The following is a 21,449-nucleotide window of genomic DNA, read 5'->3' as shown; positions in this document are numbered from 1 at the left end:
CATTATACAGTCGACAGAATAAAAGCAATGCATAAAGTGCAGACATAAGAATAGGTATAAGTAGTGCAACGTAGATGCTCGAAGGCATGTGAACCCCCCCCGCGATATTTAGATAACCTAAGTGGGGAACAACCAGGAGATCACTGACTGTGACAGAGTAAGGCTTTGTGTCCACCGGGGACGTTTTTTTCAAGACAGACCGATTTGAAAAGCAAAAAAATCAGAGCGTTTTCCTGAGTCTCGCGACTGCCGCGGCTCCCCCACTTGCTCGATGTTGATTGGTCGGTCGGAAAAAGTTACCTCGATGAGCGCGCTCCTCTCCGCCCAAAAACGCTGGCCGCCGAGAGCGCTAAAACGTGAGGCGCGGCGCTGGGAAAAGGAGCGCGCCTGTCGCGTCTGTAGCATAGAAATGAATGACAGAAAGGAGCTGACAACTCATAAAACGTCCCCGGTCGACACGGCCCTAATGCAATCTAAACAGTCATAAATCTTTTATTCAACTTCAGCCCTGATCATAACCATCTGACTAATGTCAGATACAAAATGTAATACTCCCACTTTTCTGAAAAGAGTTGTTAAATCTGACATTACAAAAAACTAAAAATCCATCAAAATCAGTGTTGTTGCTAATCATTGACACATGCTAGCCTGTAATAATCCCCCCCAGAAAAATCGACTTTGCATTTGATATATTGAAAATATTTAACTTTGTGTGTTTTTTTAACAATAATTTGTGATGCCATCACACAAACTGGCATTTAAAGGGTTACAATTCGAAAATGTATTGAATATGTGGTGGTTATGATCATGGGCTGAAGTTTAATAAAAGATTTATGAAAGAAAAAGTGGAAATCTGACATTACAAAAAAACTAAAAACCGCTTTAGCGCAGCAACGGGCTAACGTTAGCCTCTAACGTGACTCCACGGCACCAGTTCCATTTGTGAGGAAAGGGGGGGAGGGGGGTATATTGACGAGGCTTGACAACAGGGGTTCAAAGATAACTTCACATTTATTGGCTATTCGTTTCTTTATATCGCTTTATCCATCGGGCTGCTCCCGTTTCCAACTGTGTGTTGTAAGGCTTTCCCCGAACCCTGTTTTTGGGATTCGAACGAATATTTGATTACTTTTATTTTTTTAATATATATCCTCAAACTAAATTCTCAATTTGAATAAAGTGATTAATCTGTTTAGATTAATCAACTTTCTTTAATGAATATAACTCATCAGTTTCTTTTAATACTATAATATTAGTGTAGCCTAATCTTTATCTGCAACTATGAAGAAAAACCCCATTGGTTTAAATTTTTTTTTTTTTTTTTTTTTTTTTTTTTTTTTATAAAAAAATAAATAAATTTGAATGTTGATTTAGAATTCGAATACCAATGTAACAAACGAAGGTTCTAACGTTTGGGCTCAGCCCTAGTGTGTTGACAATAGGCGTGTCCGAGATTGGCGAGGCGGACGCAGATCTGCGCAGTTTTTACTACGGCCTTGCCAAGCGAGTTGCATGACAGTTAGAATGTTGTCCGACTTGCTCTGGAAATCCCAATAGCCTCCAGCTGCAACCGCGGAGCCCTCACTAGACGCTGTGGCAGCCACAGAGAGCGGAAGTTTCTCTTAGGGGTTAGGTAACGGGAGCGCGCGTGCACGTGGCATCATGTACGTGAGTGCAACGGGAGTGCACGTGGCATCATTAGCGTGCGTGCAACCAGTTTTGATATCAGCAACGCAACACTGGTTAGGTTTAGGCCCTCATCTAAGAGTGGTTAAGGTTAGAGTGACAGTCAGGGCTGGTAATCCTTCCTATAACAAAGCAACATAGGCCCTCAACCATAGAGGTTAGGGTTGGGGAAGTATTTTACTGTATTGTACCCATTCTGCAATCTGTTAATAAAGTTTTCAATCATTCAATTCCTGGCCACGACCCTCTCTCCAACCGCACGTCTCAACCGAGCTTGGTCAAGGGGGAGGGGCTAGGCCCAATGTGGAGTGACGCTAGCGCTAACTTCCGTACTCTCCGCCAATCAGCGCGCGCCTGCCACAGCGTCTAGTGAGGGGCTTGCTCCGCGGTTGCAGCTGGAGGCTACTCGGAAATCTGACTAGGCGAGCCGCGGAAATCTCACGGGAGCGAGCCACGAACAGCCTTCAAGTTCAGAGCGAGGCGCCACAGTACCTCTCCAGCGACTGCTCGACGCAAATGCATGATGGGAAACAACTTGCTATCGTTGCGCAAAGCGCCTATTGGCTCAGAAAAGTTGTCACCTGGTTGTCAACAGCCACAAGAGGAAGTTATGAGACGTTTGATTGATTGATTGAAAAATGTATTAATCTGTTCCACCCATGGAATATTTTCGCCTAAAATATATACCTAAGTAAATGGAATATTGCTCCACTTCTACAAGGTCCATTTCCATATTCTTGGTATCTAGGGACATCTATGGTGTCTATTACTAAGCTTGCTTAAATTGTGATGAAACAAAGGAGAATATGAATTATGATTTTTCTTTGCATCTTTGACAGTGAATAACACCATGCTAATAATGACCAAACATTAAAAACTGGCACTGATCTCGTTCAGTACCCTCTTGAGATCATTGTATACAAATTTTTTTTTTTTTAAAGCTAAGGAAATTAATAAAGGGAAGATGATTAAACCGAAGGTTCTGTAGATACAGTACTGAATTCTCCCATCTGGACCAATGCTATTTGAAATATCATTATAGAATATAGAATATGATGCTTATGAATGATGTTTCTCAGTTTGCAGCCTCTATACAGCTAAAGAGACTAGTTTTGTCCGGTCTCACAGCAGCTAAAAAGCTGATAGCATCACGATGGATTCAACCGGATAAAATGTGCCGGAAGGTATGGGTTCTTACCTATCTCGATGTGATTTATCTAGAGATATCTACAGCAAGAATTTTAGGTGTCAGTGAAACCAGCATTGCAATCTGGTTAGAAGTGGTGGAGAGAATAAAAGCTAGCATATGAATTGTAATTCCTGGTAGAAACGAATGAAAATGGATGGATTATCCAAGTGGGGGTCCTGGGGGGAAGAGCGAGCAGGAGCATAATGTATGTATTGGATTGGATTGCAAGTATTAGGTATATATCTCGTAAACTACATTTATATTGATTCAAATGGAATGTATAGTTCTGTGATTTACGTTGGATATTTACTGTTAATGCTCGTGTGTCTAATTTTATGTTATGTTTAAAAAATAATTAAAAAAAAATAAGTATGCTTATAAATTACCTTATTATAGCCAATTCACACATTTATATATATATATACATATATTATCTTTCAAATGCCCGAGTTCAATTTGGATTTAGTATCACCAGGCATGCATAAGAACAGATAATGAAATCTACTGTATTTTAAAATGTTCCCCACAGTGCAAACGTTTTGAAACTAATTTCAGATCTAATTGTTCCTACATGTTAACAATAGGGAAGAGAAACTAACTGCGTTTTAAAATTTGTCAAAAACGTTACCTTTTGTGGCTTATTATCCCGAATAATAACAGTTATTGAAATAATTCATACAGAACTCTGAACCTTGAACCTGATATAATCTTCCAGGAAGTGTAGTTCGGAAAAATTCCAACGCTGATCGACAGCTATGCATGTCCTCTACAAAATGGCCGCAAAAATACTACAATTCCCACGGTTCAACATTTTCAAAATGGTCGCCCTATCGCAATAGACCTCACCAAATCGAAAAGTTAAATCTATCTAATGGCACTTTTAACCTATTGCTAAACTAACGTATTGATGATAATATACATTCTACATGCTTTTGTGACATGTTAGTGATGTTAATACTTGAATACGTTTGATATTAAAATCGCAACTTTTATGCAACACACAAATATTGATTTATGACCAGATGCCATTTTGGGGCCGGTACCGGTCCTGTCGGGTGGACATGGGTACAATACAGTACGGGTCCCGTCTACCCGTCTATCAGATATATTTATTATTATTATTATTGGATACAGGAGTTTGGGTACCAAGAGCTTCCTCAAATAACGTTATCATCATGATAAACTTCAAGCTGTCGGACACCAAATTATTTTTATCAGAGTAATGAATGCTGTCTTTTTTTAATTTTTTTTTAAACAATATATTTATTGGGTTTTAGTTTGCAAATTACAACATGTATATCAGCAGAGCAGTATTCAGCAAACATTTTCACCCCGTTCTCCCTCCCCTAACCCCACCCCACACAAAATAATAATTAACTTCAAAAACAGGTTCACATAGGAAGGATACAGATTTAAATAAAAAATAAACATAAATAAATAATACAACCAAAATGTTTTACACATTAAGTAAAGGGTGTTTCTTGTCGTTTTTACACAATAATAAGAGTTGTCCCACAGTACTCCCCCTAATCCCGTTCTTGTTGAAGCAAGTTCCCAACATTCGTATTATGCTTTAAGAAGTACACAAATGGTCCCCAGGCATTATCAAAATTTTTTTGTTTACGTCTAACAATATACACCATCTTTTCCATTGACATATTTGAAGCCATTTCTTTAATCCACATACCAATTCTTGGTCCATCAACATTTTTCCAATTAAGAGCTATTACACGTTTTGCTTGTAATATGCACATATCTATAAATCTAAACTCTTTGCGTTGTAGATGTGGGGTGGTAGGATATAAACCAAGAATAAAAAGCTTGGGATTCAATGGCAACTTCTTTGATAAGATTTGATCGATCAGATCAATAACATCTTGCCAGAAGGTTTTCACTTTCACACATTCCCATATGCAGTGGAACAGTGTCCCCCTTTCCTCACTACACTTAATACAAGTATCTGGAATATTATCATTAAACTTATGCAATTTAACAGGAGTTATATATGTACGCATCAGCCATTTATATTGTATAAGTTTTAGGTTGCTACTGACTGTCTGACTCTGTGCCTCTTTACATGCCACGCTCCATTCTTCTAAAGATATTTCCTCCTCTATGTCTTCGTTCCATTGATTCTGGTTAGGTGCGAGGGATAATGGAGGTACTACCCAAGGTGGGGTCCGGGAGGGGGGGGGTTCGAGCTGGAGCATATGTGTGTAGGTTTTTAGATAACAGGTATTAGGGGTATATCTTATATAAGACAATTAACTAAAATGTGATTTCATTGGATGTGCTCTGACAATTAATGCTTGTATATCTTATCGTGTGTTGTCATGTCTGTTTATGTGTTTGTTTAAAAAATTAAAAAAAAAAAAAAAATACAATGAATAGTATATCCCACTATAGCAGGTATATGGTGTGCTGTACATTTTAATCTAATCTAATTTAGCACACGGCCCTCACATTATAATGAGCTGGACAGGTGTGTCTGTGTGTGTGGTAACGTGAATGCGATATCTGCCATGCGAGACTAGGCGAGCAGGCTGTCGTCAAATCTGAAGTGTCCGACGTTCTGACTCCTCCCCCGGCTGCACTCGTCTACTCTCGTCTACTTCGAGGCGAGCCCAAATCAATCTCGAACACGTCGCCTAATGACATCCTGGTGTGACATCTCAACTACGGCAACTTAGGACGCTCAAGCCTCAAACTCAAACCCATTACATCACTCTCTCGCTCTCTCTCTACATTGTCAAACATGTACACTAAAGTTAAGTTATGTTGGGAGTTTTATTGTGTTTGAGTTGTTTGAGGGAAAGAAACCTCCGGTCCTGCTGTAGTTTTATTTTCACTTTGTGCCGCTTGATTTGATTGTATTTCATGAAAAAAGTGTTTTTCAGAGATGGAAGTAACTTGAGGAAAGGTTTTTCATTTTTATATTGCAGTTTTGCACAATAAATGTTCTTAAAATACCTCTGTACTATGTGAAATATGTCCTAGTAGTAATACAAGAGTACAGTAATAGCTGCCATACCAGTGTTACCACTTCAGAAGCATTTATATAGACATTTTTAAGATAAATGAATATACCGTCTATGCTTAAAATGAGTGATGTGACGTTTGAAGCGAGGCATCGATGCTCGTGTCGAGTAATCCAGGCATATTTAAGTGGAGCGTGTATCGAGGCGTGTATCAGGTGACGTGTGTGATGACGTCCGAAACCTCGGTCCGCGTCACTGATTCAGGAAATGGCTTCGGGGTTGGTGCGCAACACAATGTGTCGACATAGGAATTCATAACGAGTTTCTTTGCGTTGGAGAATCCCGTGGAGTACTGGGAAAGACGAATAAATGTGTATCCTAATAATCCCAACATATATATAACAGATGGTAGCGCGAGGCACTGTCAGTCACGACTCACGCTGAACTTCAAGCGTTGTGAAGTGACTGGCGAGCAGCGGTACTGCGAGTTAAACTCACTCCACTTAAAAAGACACACTTTACACGTCATTAAGTGTGAATTCACCTTGGTCTAGCGGTCTGTGCCGTCGCCCGTGTCGCGGCAGACCCGGGTTCTAAACTCCCTCGGGGCATCGAAGTTAAACACAACGCAAAAAAGGTGACCATATCATCTCCGTTACATATAAACGTGCTGTAATGTCTAACTTGCTGTGCCTAATCTGATCACATCTGTATGATCCAAATGCAGGATGGCATGTCGATTTTGAGTTGCTTTTTCTGAATAAAAATGAATGAAGCAAGCACTTGTCCCTGCCATCATTCTGTTAGAAAAACAGACACAATATTATTTGTTTATTGGCATCATCATCACATCAAAGCTTCAGACACCAAAGTCATGGTATCATTATAATCATGCTGCCTGTTCTACATTTATTGTCCACTTGATGGCACAGTAGAGAAAATGAAACACCATGAAGCTTCAACACATGTGTGGCACTATTGGATGGAAAGCCTCAATGCTTCATGAAGCTTCATCTCGCCATCACTACTTAAAATTATACCGTGATATAAATTTTAGACCATACCGTCCAGCCCTACTCTCCAGGTCTGTTTAGGTACAAACCATCTCTCTCTGCACAATTGTACAGCCCTGGCCTATTTTATTTTAGAATTCTATTCTATTCTATTGTACTTTTATTTTAATTTAGTTTATATTACATTTAAATTGATTCTACCTTTTTATTTTATTTTACCTTAGTAGAATAAAGTCTGTCCGTTAATGTCGGACCAAACGACCAAATACAATTCCATGTATGTGTAAACTACTTATACAGCAATAAAGACCTTTCTGATTCTCTCTCTCTCCAGGTCGAACCCCACAGAGAGAGGAGGGAAGCTATGGGCCTTCGACACGTGGAGGCAGAGGGGGCTGGGGTCCAGGAGGAGGGGGAGCACCGGGACCTGGACCTACCACCAGGAGAGGAGCGTCCAGAGGAGCACCCAGGGGAAGCCGTGGTGGGCGGTAGTGCTAAAGGACGGCTCCCACCACTACCTGATCGTCATCCAACAATTCCCACTCTGCTCCACTGCCCCCCCCCCCCCCTATCCCCTCCCCCCAGAGACTGAGCTAAACAGATGGACTGCAGGTGCAAAGAGGACGGGGACCAAAAATAAAAAGACAAAAAAAAGAAATCCCACCGCTACCTCTTGTCCTTGTGCCACACCGTGGCTCTGCACTCAGACTGGGCCTCTTCCACACCGTGGCTCTGCACTCAGACTGGGCCTCTTCCACACCGTGGCTCTGCACTCAGACTGGGCCTCTCTTCCACACCGTGGCTCTGCTCGTGTTTGGAAGAGGATATTCACTGTGTATTTTGGGGGGGGGGGGGGCTCCTACTGTACACATCAACGCTTCTATAACTCTCTGGACAGAAATGTTCTCGTCACATTTGGATCCTTATGACAACAAGTCCCAGCTTTTATATTTCAGGCCCTTGTTGGTGTCTGCGAGGATCGTGGCCTGTTGAGTCTTGGGAAGCGCAAATCGATCTGTCGCCTGTTCATTTGCGAGAATGAGTTTCCAACATGAAAGATATTTCAACCTGCAACAGGCTTAAGATCTGGACTGACATCAATATATGACCTGTGTGTGGAAAAGATTTATGTACGTGGTTCTGTTTTGGCCTCCAAACATTCCTGAACACCTTGTGTCGCCAGAGAAACTGGAGAGTAACCGATGTAGAAACTGAAATGGAACTAGGTTAGGTCTTGGATTTTTTTTTTCATGCACTGTCTAAATCATACACACGAATAAGTAAATCCAGCATCTTATTTGTTTGAACGTGACATTGAAAGCATTTAAGATTATATTCCTTTTCCTCACAGCCCTCTTAACCCTTTCACTACCACACTACAGAAGGTTAACCTTTCACTACCACACCACAGACGGTTAACAGTCTGTAGTGTGGTAGTGAAAGGGTTAACCTTATGTAGTGTGGTAGTGAAAGGGTTAACCCTTTGTCGTGTGGCAGTGAAAGGGTTAAAGCACTGGCAGGCATTGCATCGTGTCTGACCGATTGTAACAGAAACAGAACAGGGCTTTGAAATGAATCATTCTTTTAAGTCCTCGGCTCCATTTATTTAATTTTTAATACACAATAATGGAGAAAATCATAACTGTCATTGCCGGGCACCTTTGAATATCAAAGTATGCCTTCCTTTGTTTGAAAATGTACAGTTTGTCATGATTGTTATTGTCCAATTTTTTTTGTATACAACTATAATAGAATTTGTGCAAACTTTTGTCTTGGCCCGTGTCTTCTTTTTCCATGCTCTAATCTGTCAGACTGGTGTTTGGTATCTCAAGCTTTCTTTACATGTGTAAATGCCCCAATGGGAAATGAACACCTAAACCTGAAAGTGTTAGTGCCATGCTCTACGTATTGAGTTACAAAGAATGTTGTATACTGTTTCAACCCTACTGGGTCTTAATCGGGTCTCCATGTGGTAAAATTACATTTTCAGACACCTGATGAAAACCCAGTGGGGTTGAAACAAGTTTAAAAAAATTAAAAGTGTTAGGAGCAGTGTGGAAGAATGTGCCTTGCCATGCCTAGTCACATAGAAAAGGCAAATGTGCTTGTTTTGAAACTGAGGTCACTCATGGTCCCACAGCTAGAACCATTCACTTTCAGCTATTAATGAGGTGTACTGTACAGGTGCACAGTATTAATGAGGTGTACTGTACAGGTGCACAGTATTAATGAGGTGTACTGTACAGGTGCACAGTATTAATGAGGTACTGTACAGGTGCACAGTATTAATGAGGTGTACTGTACAGGTGCACAGTATTAATGAGGTGTACTGTACAGGTGCACAGTATTAATGAGGTGTACTGTACAGGTGCACAGTATTAATGAGGTGTACTGTACAGGTGCACAGTATTAATGAGGTGTACTGTACAGGTGCACAGTATTAATGAGGTGTACTGTACAGGTGCACAGTATTAATGAGGTGTACTGTACAGGTGTACAGACTGATACTAATTTCCTCTGTGCATTTAGTAGAAGGCTATCCAGCTGCAAGCTAGCGTAGTTTAACACAAATTAATGGAAGCACATCATGGTCCGTATCCACTTCTATTAATTTGTGTTAAGCTAGGCTATCTTGCAGCAGGATAGCTTTCTACTGAACACAGGAAATTGGTATCTATATTACCAATTATGTTGAATGATAATCATTTCTCAGCGTAATCCATGCAGTTGCTCATACTAGCTCTGGCTAGTAAGCCACAAACCATGCAAAGTCTTCGCGTTCAAGCTCACATCCTTACAAGCTGTCAAGCTCATGGAAATGTACTCTACAGTTCACTTAAGTATTCAAACCTTTATTTAGTCTCAAAGGACAATTGAGGTCACCCTCATTTTCAATGTTGTCGAGACTTGCATTTCAATGCATACATTTTCTTACAATATAATAAACAACTATATATAGCACCTTTCACACATGGACCGCAGCCCAAAGTGCCCCACAGCAAATAGCATAATATTAGTATACAGTTGACAGAATAAAAACAATGCATAAAGACATAAGAATAGGTATAAAAGTAGTGCAACGTAGAACGTGCAGACATAATAGGCATGAAATAAGTAGTGTTGCTCGAAGGCATGTGAACCCCCCCCCCCCAAACACCCCCGATAAAGCATGTCATAATGGAAGATTGATTGATTGATTGAAAAGTTTATTAACAGATTGCAGAATGGGTACAGTACAGTACATCTCAATACATACAATTGTTAAGGGGATGCAGACCAGAGAAAGACTTTCGTCTTGTTTCCACCAGGGTCCCCCATTTTCAATTCATCATAACATATATGACATACATGACATACAGATAGACAGTACTGCTACATCTATACATTTATGACATATCAGATTTGCAAATACAGTACTGTTTGTGATACAAAAGTGTCCAGAAAAGGAGTGTATATACATTTGGCGTAGAAACTGTACATTGGAGGAGGTTGGTGGGGTGGGGTTGGGTGGGTTGGGTGAGGGCTGTACATTGGAGGTGGGGGGGGGTTGGGTAGGGGACACACACACATTTTACACTGTACATTGGAATGTTGACAAAGCCTTACTTGGTCATTTACTGTACAACTAGGTTAGGACATTTGTAGGGGCCAGTTTCGAATTGCAGTCTCACGTAGGTGTTTTTTGAGAGTGTTTTTGAAGGTGGGTAGTGATTCACATTCCTTTACAGCTTTAGGCAGGGCGTTCCACATTGATGTGGCATAATTGCGAAACGTGTTTAGTCCCTTGTTTGAGCCGAATCTGGGTTTTACATGATTTGTGGAGCTCCCTCTGGTGTTGTGATCGTGGTATTCACTGACCTTTGGGAAGTATTTTGACATGTACATGGGTACCTTGGTCGCGTAGTGTATCTTGTAGACCAGGCCCATTGCAAGTTGCTGTACTCTGTCGTCTACTCTAAGCCATCCTAGGTTGTCAAAGTGGGCAGGGGTGAGGTGGGTTCTAGGAGTCAGGTCAAGTAGTAGTCTGACTAGCTTGTTTTGAGATGTTTGTAATTTGTTTTTTAGTGCCTTTGAGGTGCTTTGGTACCATGAGGTGCAAGCATAGTCGTAGTACCCTTGAATGAGTGCTCCTGCTAGAGTCTTCAGGGTATTCTTGTTTACCAGAGAGGAGATCCGGTACAAGAATCGCGTTCGTTGGTTGACTTTTTTTATTACATTGGATGCCATTTTGTCACAGGAAAGATTAGCCTCTAGGATGGAACCCAGGTAGGTAATTTCATCTTTCCTTGTGACAATATTGTCACCCACTGTAACCGAGAAGTCGTCAGTCTTGCTGAGTTTGTTATTTGAACCGAAGAGAATGGACTCTGTTTTGCCCATGTGTAATGATAGTTTGTTGTCGGCGAGCCATATGCAGATTTTGCCTAGTTCCGAGCTGAGGGCTTTTTCAACCTGTAACTTGTTCTTGTCAGAGACCAGCAGGGCTGAGTCGTCCGCAAACAGGAACAAGTTGCAGTCACAAGCTGACGACATGTCATTTGCATAAATTAGGAATAGTAGCGGTCCTAGTATGCTTCCTTGTGGAACACCACAGCTCACTGTGAGGGGGGGGGATAGGGTACCGTTTACTTCCACCATCTGTTCCCTCCCCTCCAGGTAGGATTGTATCCAGCTCACTGATAAACTATCAAAACCAATTGCTTTTAGCTTGTCAATCAGAATGGTGTGATTGACAGTGTCGAAGGCCTTTTGTAGGTCCAGCATGACCATGCCGCAGTATTTGCCCGCGTCCACCTCTTGTTTGATGTGGTCGTTCAAGTAGAGAAGGCATGTGTCAGTGGAGTGGGATGTTCTGAAGCCAGATTGGAATTCGTAGATTAGATTTTTTTCCGCGAGGTATTTTTCGATCTGTTCGTATACTATTTTTTCCATGACTTTCGAGATGGATGTAAGGATAGAAACAGGGCGGTAGTTACCCGGGTCTAATTTGCTGCCCTTTTTGTGCAGGGGTGTTACTCTCGCAATTTTGAAGTCCTTGGGGACGTGTCCCTGTTTTATGGAGAGGTTTATTATGTGTGTGATGACTGGGGTGATGGCTGCTGCTGAGTCTCTGAGGAATTTGGAGGGGATGTTGTCATGGCCAGTGGCCTTGTTTGGTTGGAGGGCGCTCAGTTTTTTGAGTACCTCATCTGTAGTTACTATTTCCAGTTTGAAGTCGTCTTTGTGGACGCCTAGGTTCATGTAGTATGCTACTATGTGTTCTACCCCATACTGCCCTGAGTGGGAGGGTAGTTTGTTTACCAGTGTTGTGGCTATGTTTGTGAAGAAAGTGTTTAAGTAATTGGCTACATCCAGCTTGTCTGTGATGAGCGTGTTGTCCGTCTTTATGTTTATGTTTGAGAACCTGGTTTCAGGAAAACAAACAGCCTGCATGCCACCCTTCAAGTGAGCTTCAGTCAGCTTGTACAGACAGGAGCTCGACCCCATTGACTTTGTGGCTAACTAGTATGAGGACCAGCGTGGATTGTGCTGGGGGGGGACGACGACTACTAATCAACATCATCACTGCTAAGTAGGAAATAGGGCTAGGGTGTCCCTTTAACCCTTTCACTGCGACAATACACAGAAGGTTGACCCCTTTCACTGCCACACAACAGCCGGTTAACGCTTTCACTGCCACACAGCAGCAGGTTAACCCTTTCACTACCACACGACAGGTTAACCGTTTACTATCACAACCGACGGCGACCGTCTGTTGTGTGATAGTAAAGGGTTAACCTTCTGTCGTGTGGCAGTGAAAGGGTTAAGTAGCAATGCCTTCATTGACTGAGACAAGTACCTTCTGCACCCAATAACATTTTATTGATCAAAATTACATTAGTAGGGAAAACGTTTGCTTCACAGTTTACAGATAGGATTTTTTTCAGTCTCTGACATTCTGAAATATAAGGTTATTTGGTCTGAAGACCCGGGAATCCTATGACCGGACCCAATGGAATGTACTCTCGTTCAGGCTGTGCTGTCCATCCCTGGATAGCCGGATTCATAGACTTAACCTGTCCAGTCATATGTTACGTTACAGAATATCCATAAGTATTATCCATTAAATTGGCATCGTTTTGCCAGTGACAGTCCTTTTGATCGCGGACGCTGCCATTCCTCCCATGAACCGTATGCCTGCGCTTCCGCCGGGCAGTAAAGACACGACGTACATAACAATCACTGCGACCTGCAGCACGGCCCCCAGCGCGGTGAGTACGGTGCTGTGCAGACTCAGAGCCGCGTACAGCGTGCCCGCCAGAGAGCACAGGTACACCGCGGCGCCGGGAGTGGGGAACCCGATCAGCTTACTGGGTCCGCGCAGTATAGCGGCTCCCATGATGGCGAAAAGAGAACCGAGTGACCAGAGGAGCGCGAATTTGCGTGCGTACAGTAACAACAGAGGCGCATACAGGGCCGACAGTCCGAAGCACAACGCTGAAAACACGACACACACGCCGAAACCAGCCAGTCGTTGTTTGCGACTCAACCCCGGCAAACACGGGTCTGGTTCCGTGAACCACGGCCACGTGAAGCCGGAGCTCTGGCCCGAACTTCCTCGGCCGCTGGAGCCAGAGAACGGGCTCGACCACCTCCCGAACCAACTACCGGACGCCGCGTCGGTTTCATCGATGTCTATCGTCGTACTGGAGCTGGACTGGGATACCGTCTTGGCACCGCCTTTGGACTGGGCCAAATAGTCTTTGAGTTGTCGATTTAGTTCAGCCATGATAGCAAAGCTAGCCCAGCTGAGTGTGTGTTTGTTGACAAATCTTGACAGCACGTCCGCGTTTGAAGAATGCAATACCGGAAGTAGTGCGTCGTGATCCTCGTCGCAGGTTTATGACGTGTCTATAGACCTACATTTCTAAAATAATATGCATGAACATTGAATATTTTAACCGGTTTAAATAAAATACCATCAACTTAAAAATAAAATCCTTTCTGAAAATTGTAATTGAAAGATTAACTAATTGCATGCAAGTAGGAAATATCCCAATGTAAAATGTGCCCTCAGTTAATTTTCAGAGGGACACTTTTGGAACCTGCCCAAAATCCTAATGCATGCTATGCTTTGACTAAACAAGTACTTTTACTTCAACCTAACAATGTCACTGAAGCAACATTACTTCTCGTATAATATCAGTTCATTATATGTCCACCTCTGCCATTAAACCCCTGTTAATGTGCAACTGCTTGGATCCGTGAGTTTAGGCCTATCTCTTGTGGCATGGCAATATTAATATAATATCACACTGCAGCCTTTGTCTCAGAGCCCACATGAGTGGTTTGTGTTTGTCCATGGGGTGACGGCTAATGGGGGCATGGAGCACATGAGCAGGTCTTTTCAGGTGTTGAAACCAGGGCTTAACCCCAGCTGCTGGGACAGTCTAAATTTAATCTGTCCCTTTATTGGCTGGCCATCTGACCCAAAGCCCTTTTAGGGTATGGGGAGTGGGTACGGGGGCTTCAGCTTCACTGCTCAACAGCAACAGGGCACTTCTTCATTTGAGCACTTCTCACGTCCACACTGCGTGGGGATCATACGGGACCAGGTAAAAGAATATATACACACACACAGTGTCATGTGTAGCATTCCTTTTTTTTATCAGTTTCAAAGAGCTCCCTTTTGTCATGTCCCTACTGCACATTTCAATATTCAGATACATGGTTTGTGTTGGGGCATGATTTGGCTGGATGTAATTATAATGTAATTGAGCCATAACGGATAAGTCTGCAGAAAACGTATAAGAAGAGGATATATTTGTTCATTAGTTCAGATTTGGTTCTTCCCAGATCTGTGTTCACTTTGACGACAAGCAATTAATATTTTTGACCATAATGGCTCATTGAAAAATGTCTTCCATTTCAATTTTGCATTTCATCTCTCTCAGCCCTCATGTCGATGTCTCAGATCACTTCCTGCCTGTTCCTGAGTGGCGCAGACGCCCCGCTCAATCAGGCCCTTGTCTCCCGCAAAGGCATCACGCTCATTGTCAACGCCACCCTCAACCACGCCTGCCCCGTTTACCCAGGCGTGGAGTGCGTCCGCGTGCCCGTCTCTGACCTGCCCAGCGCCCGACTCGGCGACCACTTTGACCGGGTGGCAGATCGCATCCACAGGAACCAGGCCGGGGGCACACTGGTGCACTGCGCAGCTGGCATGAGTCGCTCCCCGGCCCTGGTCATGGCATACCTCATGCGTTACCGGGGTGCGACCCTTCAGCGGGCCCACTCCTGGGTCCGGGAGAGCAGACCGTACATCAGGCTCAACTCTGGCTTCTGGGCCCAACTGCTGGAGTACGAGAGGCGGTTGTACGGGAGAAACACGGTGAAGGTGGCCCAGCTGGACGAGCCACCGATACCACCGCCAAGGTTTACGCAGTCGGTACTGCTGCAGCAACAGCTCCCGCGGGCCACACTGTTCCCGGATAGGTCACCATTGCTGCATAGGACCACACTGTTCCCGGATAAGTCACCATTGCTGCCCAGGACCACACTGTTCCCGGATCAGCTGCCCAGGACCACATTGTTCCCGGATAGGTCACCGTTGATGCCCAGGTCACCGCTATCATCCGAGTCATTGAATAAAGCGAAGAGGTCGAAAAGGGACAGGGCAAGACATGTAAACCTCAAACTTTGAGTGGATCTGAGATTTCTATCAATGCTGAAAGTGGTCGGGTGCACACAAAAGGAAAATATGCGCACAACAATAGCATTGTATAAAGCACTGGACAAGAAATGTAAATAGCATTTTGTGTTTGTTCGTTTTAAATGGTTCCGGGCAGGACCAAAGAAGGGAAAGTACAGGGGGAAAACAAGAAATGCAATTAGTCTGATTTGATTGGTCAACAGAATGTGTTTGACCTATTTAGTTTACATGTTGTTAGTTCTGTCTCTTAGAAAGCATGGTCCCAAGAAGCTAAAGAAAGTTGTCAAGTTGTCAAAGATCCTCCATTTAATTTAATAAATTGTAGAAGTTGATGCAATTAGTTATTAATGCTGGTGGAAGTCAGTGAGGCTTTTTTGCTATTTCTCAGGGGGGGGAATCCATTTAAGTCCCTGTATTCAGCGATCTATGTTGTAAAACAGTTAGGAAACTGTTTTAGAATGTTTTCTACTACAGTTGATAGTTCATAGAAATTGTGATGGGAAAAAAACTCCACAAGAATTGCTAACAAATGCTAATAATTTCCGGCTCCAGTACCTCAAAAACTAAACAAAAAAATAACTTTTTAGATTAGGACTCCTAATTGTTAAAAAAAAAAAAAAAAAAAAAAAAAAAAAAAAAGCAAAATGTTGGCTCAAAGAACACCAGAGCTGAACCCACAGCTAAATTCATTAACTGTGTGTATGCAATTCACCTTTATTCTGTTAAAATGTGTATATTGTGATGATGAATTATATTTTATATAGGCCTATTTGAAGTATGTTATATGTGATAACCTTTTTATTATTATTATTATTATTTTTATTGTTGTTGTTTTTACTACTGGGCAGTCCGGTAGCAGTACTGTCTATCTGTATGTCATGTATGTCATATATGTTATGATGAATTGAAAATGGGGGACCCTGATGTAAACAAGACGAAAGTCTTTCTCTGGTCTGCATCCCCTTAACAATTATGTGTATTGAGCTGTACTGTATTGTACCCATTCTGCAATCTGTTAATACAATTTTCAATCAATCAATCGGTAGAGAGAGAGAGAGAGAGGAAGAACGGGAGATAGACGGGGGAAGACATTCGGCAGGGGTCGCCGGGTCCGGGAGTCGAACCGGGCACGGCCGTGTTGCGACGCAGCGCAGTACATGGTGTGCTATTTGAGCACCCTGTGATAACCTTGTTTTTTTTTTAATCAATTTAGGTTGATGCCTTTTTTAACATCTTGGCCAGGGACTACAGATGAAATCTAGCCTTCTGGCTAATTCTTACATTTTAATGTTGATTAATATGCACTGTCCCTTTAATAAACTTAAACTTAGGGCGGTTAGGTGGCGTAGCGGAGATTGCGTTCGTCCAGCTCACAGCTCCGGGGTTGTCACCAGCTTGGCTGGCCGTTCACACTAATACAATTGGCAGTATTAGAGGGTGGGAGAAGCTGGCGGGGTGGGTCCGGGTCGTTGTAAACAGCGACTCCTACAGTTCGGTCGGGGCGCCTGCTAAGCGCGGATAGGACCTGAGTGTGATCCTTCCACACGCTACGCCCTCTCAGGGAGGATCCGCGCTGCCAGGTGAAAAGAAGCGGTTGATTGGCTGGATGTGTGTCGGAGGAAGCACGTGGTAGCCTCCACTCTCCCAGATGATCTGACTGTGGGGGGTAAGTGCGCAGCGACCAGGAAGGGATTGGGAATTGGCATACGACTAACATTGGGATGGGAGAAAAATCGGAGGAAAATGGAGGGGGAAAAAGATCAATAAAAAAAAATCAAAAATAAACTTAAACTTAAATTCATACCAAATCAAAGATGCTTCTTTAAAGGGACACTTCACCAAAAACAATGCTTATTAATTGTCCGGAACTAGGCAAAATCTCCATATGGCTCGCCGATAACAAAATATCATTACACATGGGCAAAACAGAGTCCATTCTCTTCGGTTCAAATAACAAACTCAGCAAGACCGACGGCTTCTCAGCTACAGTGGGTGACTGATTATTGTCACAAGGAAAGATGAAATTACCTACCTGGGTTCCATCCTAGAGGCTAATCTTTCCTGTGACAAAATGGCATCCAATGTAATACAAAAAGTCAACCAACAAACTCGATTCTTGTACCGGATCTCCTCTCTGGTAAACAAGAATACCCTGAAGACTCTGGCAGGAGCACTCATTCAAGGGTACTACGACTATGCTTGCACCTCATGGTACCAAAGCACCTCAAAGGCACTAAAAACCAAATTACAAACATCTCTAAACTACCTAGTCAGACTACTGCTTGACCTGACTCCTAGAACCCACCTCACCCCTGCACACTTTGACAACCTATAGGATGGCTTAGAGTAGACGACAGAGTACAGCAACTTGCAATGGGCCTGGTCTAGAAGATACACTACACGACCAAGGTACCCATGTACATGTCAAAATACTTCCCAAAGGTCAGTGAATACCACGATCACAACACCAGAGGGAGCTCCACAAATCATGTTAAACCCAGATTCGGCTCAAACAAGGGACTAAACACGTTTCGCAATTATGCCACATCAATGTGGAACGCCCTACCCAAAGCTGTAAAGGAATGTGAATCACTACCCACTTTCAAAAACACTCTCAAAGAACACCTACGGGAGACTGCAATTTGAAACTGGCCCCTACAAATGTCCTAAACCAGTTGTACAGTAAATGACCATGTATGGCTTTGTAAGTATTCCAATGTACAGTGTACAGTGTCCCTTTTCACCTGCGCAGCTCGATCTCTCAGTGGCGAGGAGTAACGCGTGGGAGGCTCACGCTGCCCCCGACACTTCCTGATTCTACTGCGAAGGCGCACCAACCGACCTGTAAGAGTCGCTGTCCACAACGCCCGATCCTCACCCATCAGTTTCCCACCACCTAATACGGCCAATGTGTATTAGTACGGACGACCAGCTAAACTGAAAGCAAATGTGGAGCGCTGGGCTCGAACTGATGAGCCCAGCGTTTCCAGCATTTCATGGCGAGCGCCTTGCCCACTACGCCACGTAGCCGCCCTTTGTTATTATTATAATTATTATGTTCTTCTATTATTATCTTTTTTCCTGCCTGTATCTCCAAAGTCAACCAAAACATTAAATGTCTGGCCAGAAAGGCAACATTTTTAGATATTAAAACCTTGAAATTGCTGGCTATGGCACTAATTCAACCCCACTATGACTATGCAAGTACAGCGTGGTACACCAGTACCCCTAAGTACATCAAAATAAAACTACAGACATCCCAGAATAAATGTATTAGGACTGTTTTTAATTTATCTTCCCGTACCCATGTTGGCCGCTCCCAGTTCATAGAACTAAATTGGTTGTCAGTTGAAGACAGACTTAATCATTTGAAGCTGAGTGTTACCCATAAAACAATGAACAGTTCCGTTCCAAAGTATTTAAAACATTATTTTAAACTTGTTAGGGAGACTCATGGCTATGCCACCAGAGCAAGTGGAACGGATATTGTCCCCTGTAGGATTAAGAGGCTGGGAAAAATACCTTTCAGTATTCAGCAGCTTTACAATGGAACCAGCTACCATCTCAGATAAAAGGAAGTGTCACGATTAGGCATTTTAAAAGCGCAGTGAAGGGATGGTTGCCTTGCTGCCCAACAATTTTAAACTGAAGCAGTTTATTTTGTATATGTGTTGTTTTATATTGTAGTGTAAGAGTTTTATGTATTTTTTATCTCAAGTGTTTATTGGAATGAAATTTAGTTTTAATATGTTTTCTGCACCTACCTGTGCCGACTTGCTATGACAGATGAGGACCACAATGGAAATAAGTCTCTGACTTTATTGTGTGATAATTCCTCAAACAATGCAATGCATGTGATGGTTGTGGCCCAATTGGGTTTTAAATCCTGTGTATTTTTAACATCTGTTTAAATAAATAAATAAATTCATCTTTTCCACTGGTATTCTCTCTGTGGCTTTGGTGGAACAGAAGTGGTGTATTCCTCCCCTGCAAACTTCACCCCCCACCCGATGTATATGTTCTCCAAACAAACAAATCAAAAAAGATATTTGTCTTTGAACTCCGATATACCTGTACCAACAAGATATGAAACGATAACAACTTCAGAAAACGTGAATTCTGCTCCTTTTCCTTACTTTCCATAAGCATAGGCATGCACTCCTGGCCATATGTTGGAATGCAGTACAGCGATTGTATGCTGAGAGGTCAGGGTGGTGGACATCTTTGAAGTCCAGGGAGGAGGTGGGACAAGAATCTAGTTCGTTGGTTGACTTTTTTGATTACATTGGATGCCACAGGAAAGATTAGCCTCTAGGATGGAACCCAGGTATGTAATTTCATCTTTCCATGTGACAATATTGTCACCCACTGTAACTGAGAAGCCGTCGGTCTTGCTGAGTTTGTTATTTGATCCGAAGAGAATGGACTCTGTTTTACCCATGATAGTTTGTTATCAGCGAGCCAGGTGCAGATTCTGCCGAGTTCTGAGCTGAGGGTTTTTTCAACCTGTAACTTGTTCTTGTCAGAGACCAGCAGGGCTGAGTCATCCGCGAACAAGAACAAGTTGCAGTCACAAGCTGACGACATGTCATTTGCATAAATTAGGAACAGTAGCGGTCCTAGTATGCTTCCATGTGGAACACCACAGCTCACTGTGAGGGGGGGGGGTACCGTTTACCTCCACCATCTGTTCTTTCCCCTCCAGGTAGGATTGCATATCCAACTCACTGATAGACTATCAAAACCAATTGCTTTTAGCTTGGCAATCAGAATGGAGTGATTGACAGTGTCGAAGGCCTTTTGTAGGTCCAGCATGACCATGCCGCAGTATTTGCCCGGGTCCACCTCTTGTTTGATGTGGTCGTTCAAATAGAGAAGGCGTGTGTCAGTGGAGTGGGACGTTCTGAAGCCAGATTGGAATTTGTAGATTTGATTTTTTTCCGCAAGGTACTTTTCAACCTGTTCGTACTATTTTTTTCCATGACTTTCGAGATGGAGGTAAGAATAGAAACAGGGCGGTAGTTGCCTGGGTCTAATTTGCTGCCCTTTTTGTGCAGGGGGGGTCACTCGCAATTTTGAAGTCCTTGGTGACGTGTCCCTGTTTTACAGAGAGGTTTATTATGTGTGTGATGACTGGGTTGATGACGGCTGCTGAGTCTCTGAGGAATTTGGAGGGGATGTTGTCATGGCCAGTGGCCTTGTTAGGTTGCACGCTCAGTTTTTTGAGTACCTCATCTGTTGTTACCATTTCAAGTTTGAAGTCGTCTTTGCGGACCCCTAGGTTTTTGTAGTATGCTACTATGTGTTCTACCCCATAAGTGGGAGGGTAGTTTATTAACTAATGTTTATCTAATGCCGTTAGATTCAAGTCCAGCCTGAAGACATGGCTCAAAAGGGACTATACTTGACCTAGACACTTAGCTTAAGGCACCCTTGCATGTTGTACGAGTCTGTATGTATATAAATGTTAAATGGTATATGTGATGTGTTGTGATGTCACGTTTTGTATGATGCATGTATTAAGCATAACACTCCCCCACCCCCTACAAGGACCACAATGGAAATAAGCTCTGAGCTTTTTTGTGTTTCATCCTTGGCAGTATATCCTGACTGTGCTCTTCTGTCACATGTTTATTTTTATATTGTCAAATAAAGTCATTCATTCATTCATTCAACCAGTATTGTGGCTACGTTTGTAAAGAATATGTTTAGGTATTTGGCCACATCCAGTTTGTCTGTGATGAGAGTGTTTTCTGTCTTTATGTTTATGTTTGTAAATCTGGTTTTTAGTTTTTTGCTGCAGCCTAGTTGGTTGTTGAGTAATTTCCAAAGTTCGGAGGGTTTGTTTTCCTCAGTTTTGTCATTGATGAAAGATTTTTTTGCGGTTTTGA

At 42.8% G+C, this 21,449-nt stretch overlaps 3 protein-coding genes across 3 annotated transcripts in view; 2 read left to right on the top strand and 1 right to left on the bottom strand.

The window, feature by feature from the left end:
• Positions 1-8,634, top strand: part of wdr33 (WD repeat domain 33) — a 68,678-nt gene extending 60,044 nt beyond the window's left edge. The window contains exon 23 of the mRNA XM_084327772.1: positions 7,201-8,634. Within this exon, the coding sequence (XP_084183898.1) occupies positions 7,201-7,358 (158 nt within the window). The 3' untranslated portion in view covers positions 7,359-8,634. The remainder of the gene's footprint in view (positions 1-7,200) is intronic.
• Positions 8,635-12,284: 3,650 nt separating this feature from the next.
• On the bottom strand, positions 12,285-13,701 carry sft2d3 (SFT2 domain containing 3). The gene has a single exon (XM_084328073.1). The coding sequence runs from the start codon at positions 13,633-13,635 to the stop codon at positions 12,970-12,972; it is 666 nt and encodes a 221-aa protein (XP_084184199.1). The 5' UTR covers positions 13,636-13,701; the 3' UTR covers positions 12,285-12,969.
• A 1,104-nt stretch (positions 13,702-14,805) lies between these two features.
• LOC311239464 (dual specificity protein phosphatase 18) lies at positions 14,806-15,549 on the top strand (the record flags this gene model as incomplete). The annotated part of the gene is made up of 1 exon (XM_084327771.1): positions 14,806-15,549. The coding sequence occupies one exon, from the start codon at positions 14,806-14,808 to the stop codon at positions 15,547-15,549; it is 744 nt and encodes a 247-aa protein (XP_084183897.1).
• Between the last annotated feature and the right edge of the window lie 5,900 nt (positions 15,550-21,449).

The sequence above is a fragment of the Notolepis coatsorum genome, assembly GCF_963971535.1.
Source record: "Notolepis coatsorum genome assembly, chromosome: 13".
NCBI lineage: Eukaryota > Metazoa > Chordata > Actinopteri > Aulopiformes > Paralepididae > Notolepis > Notolepis coatsorum.
Note: the sequence above shows the minus strand (reverse complement) of the source record. Positions and strands in the feature narration are given on the sequence as shown.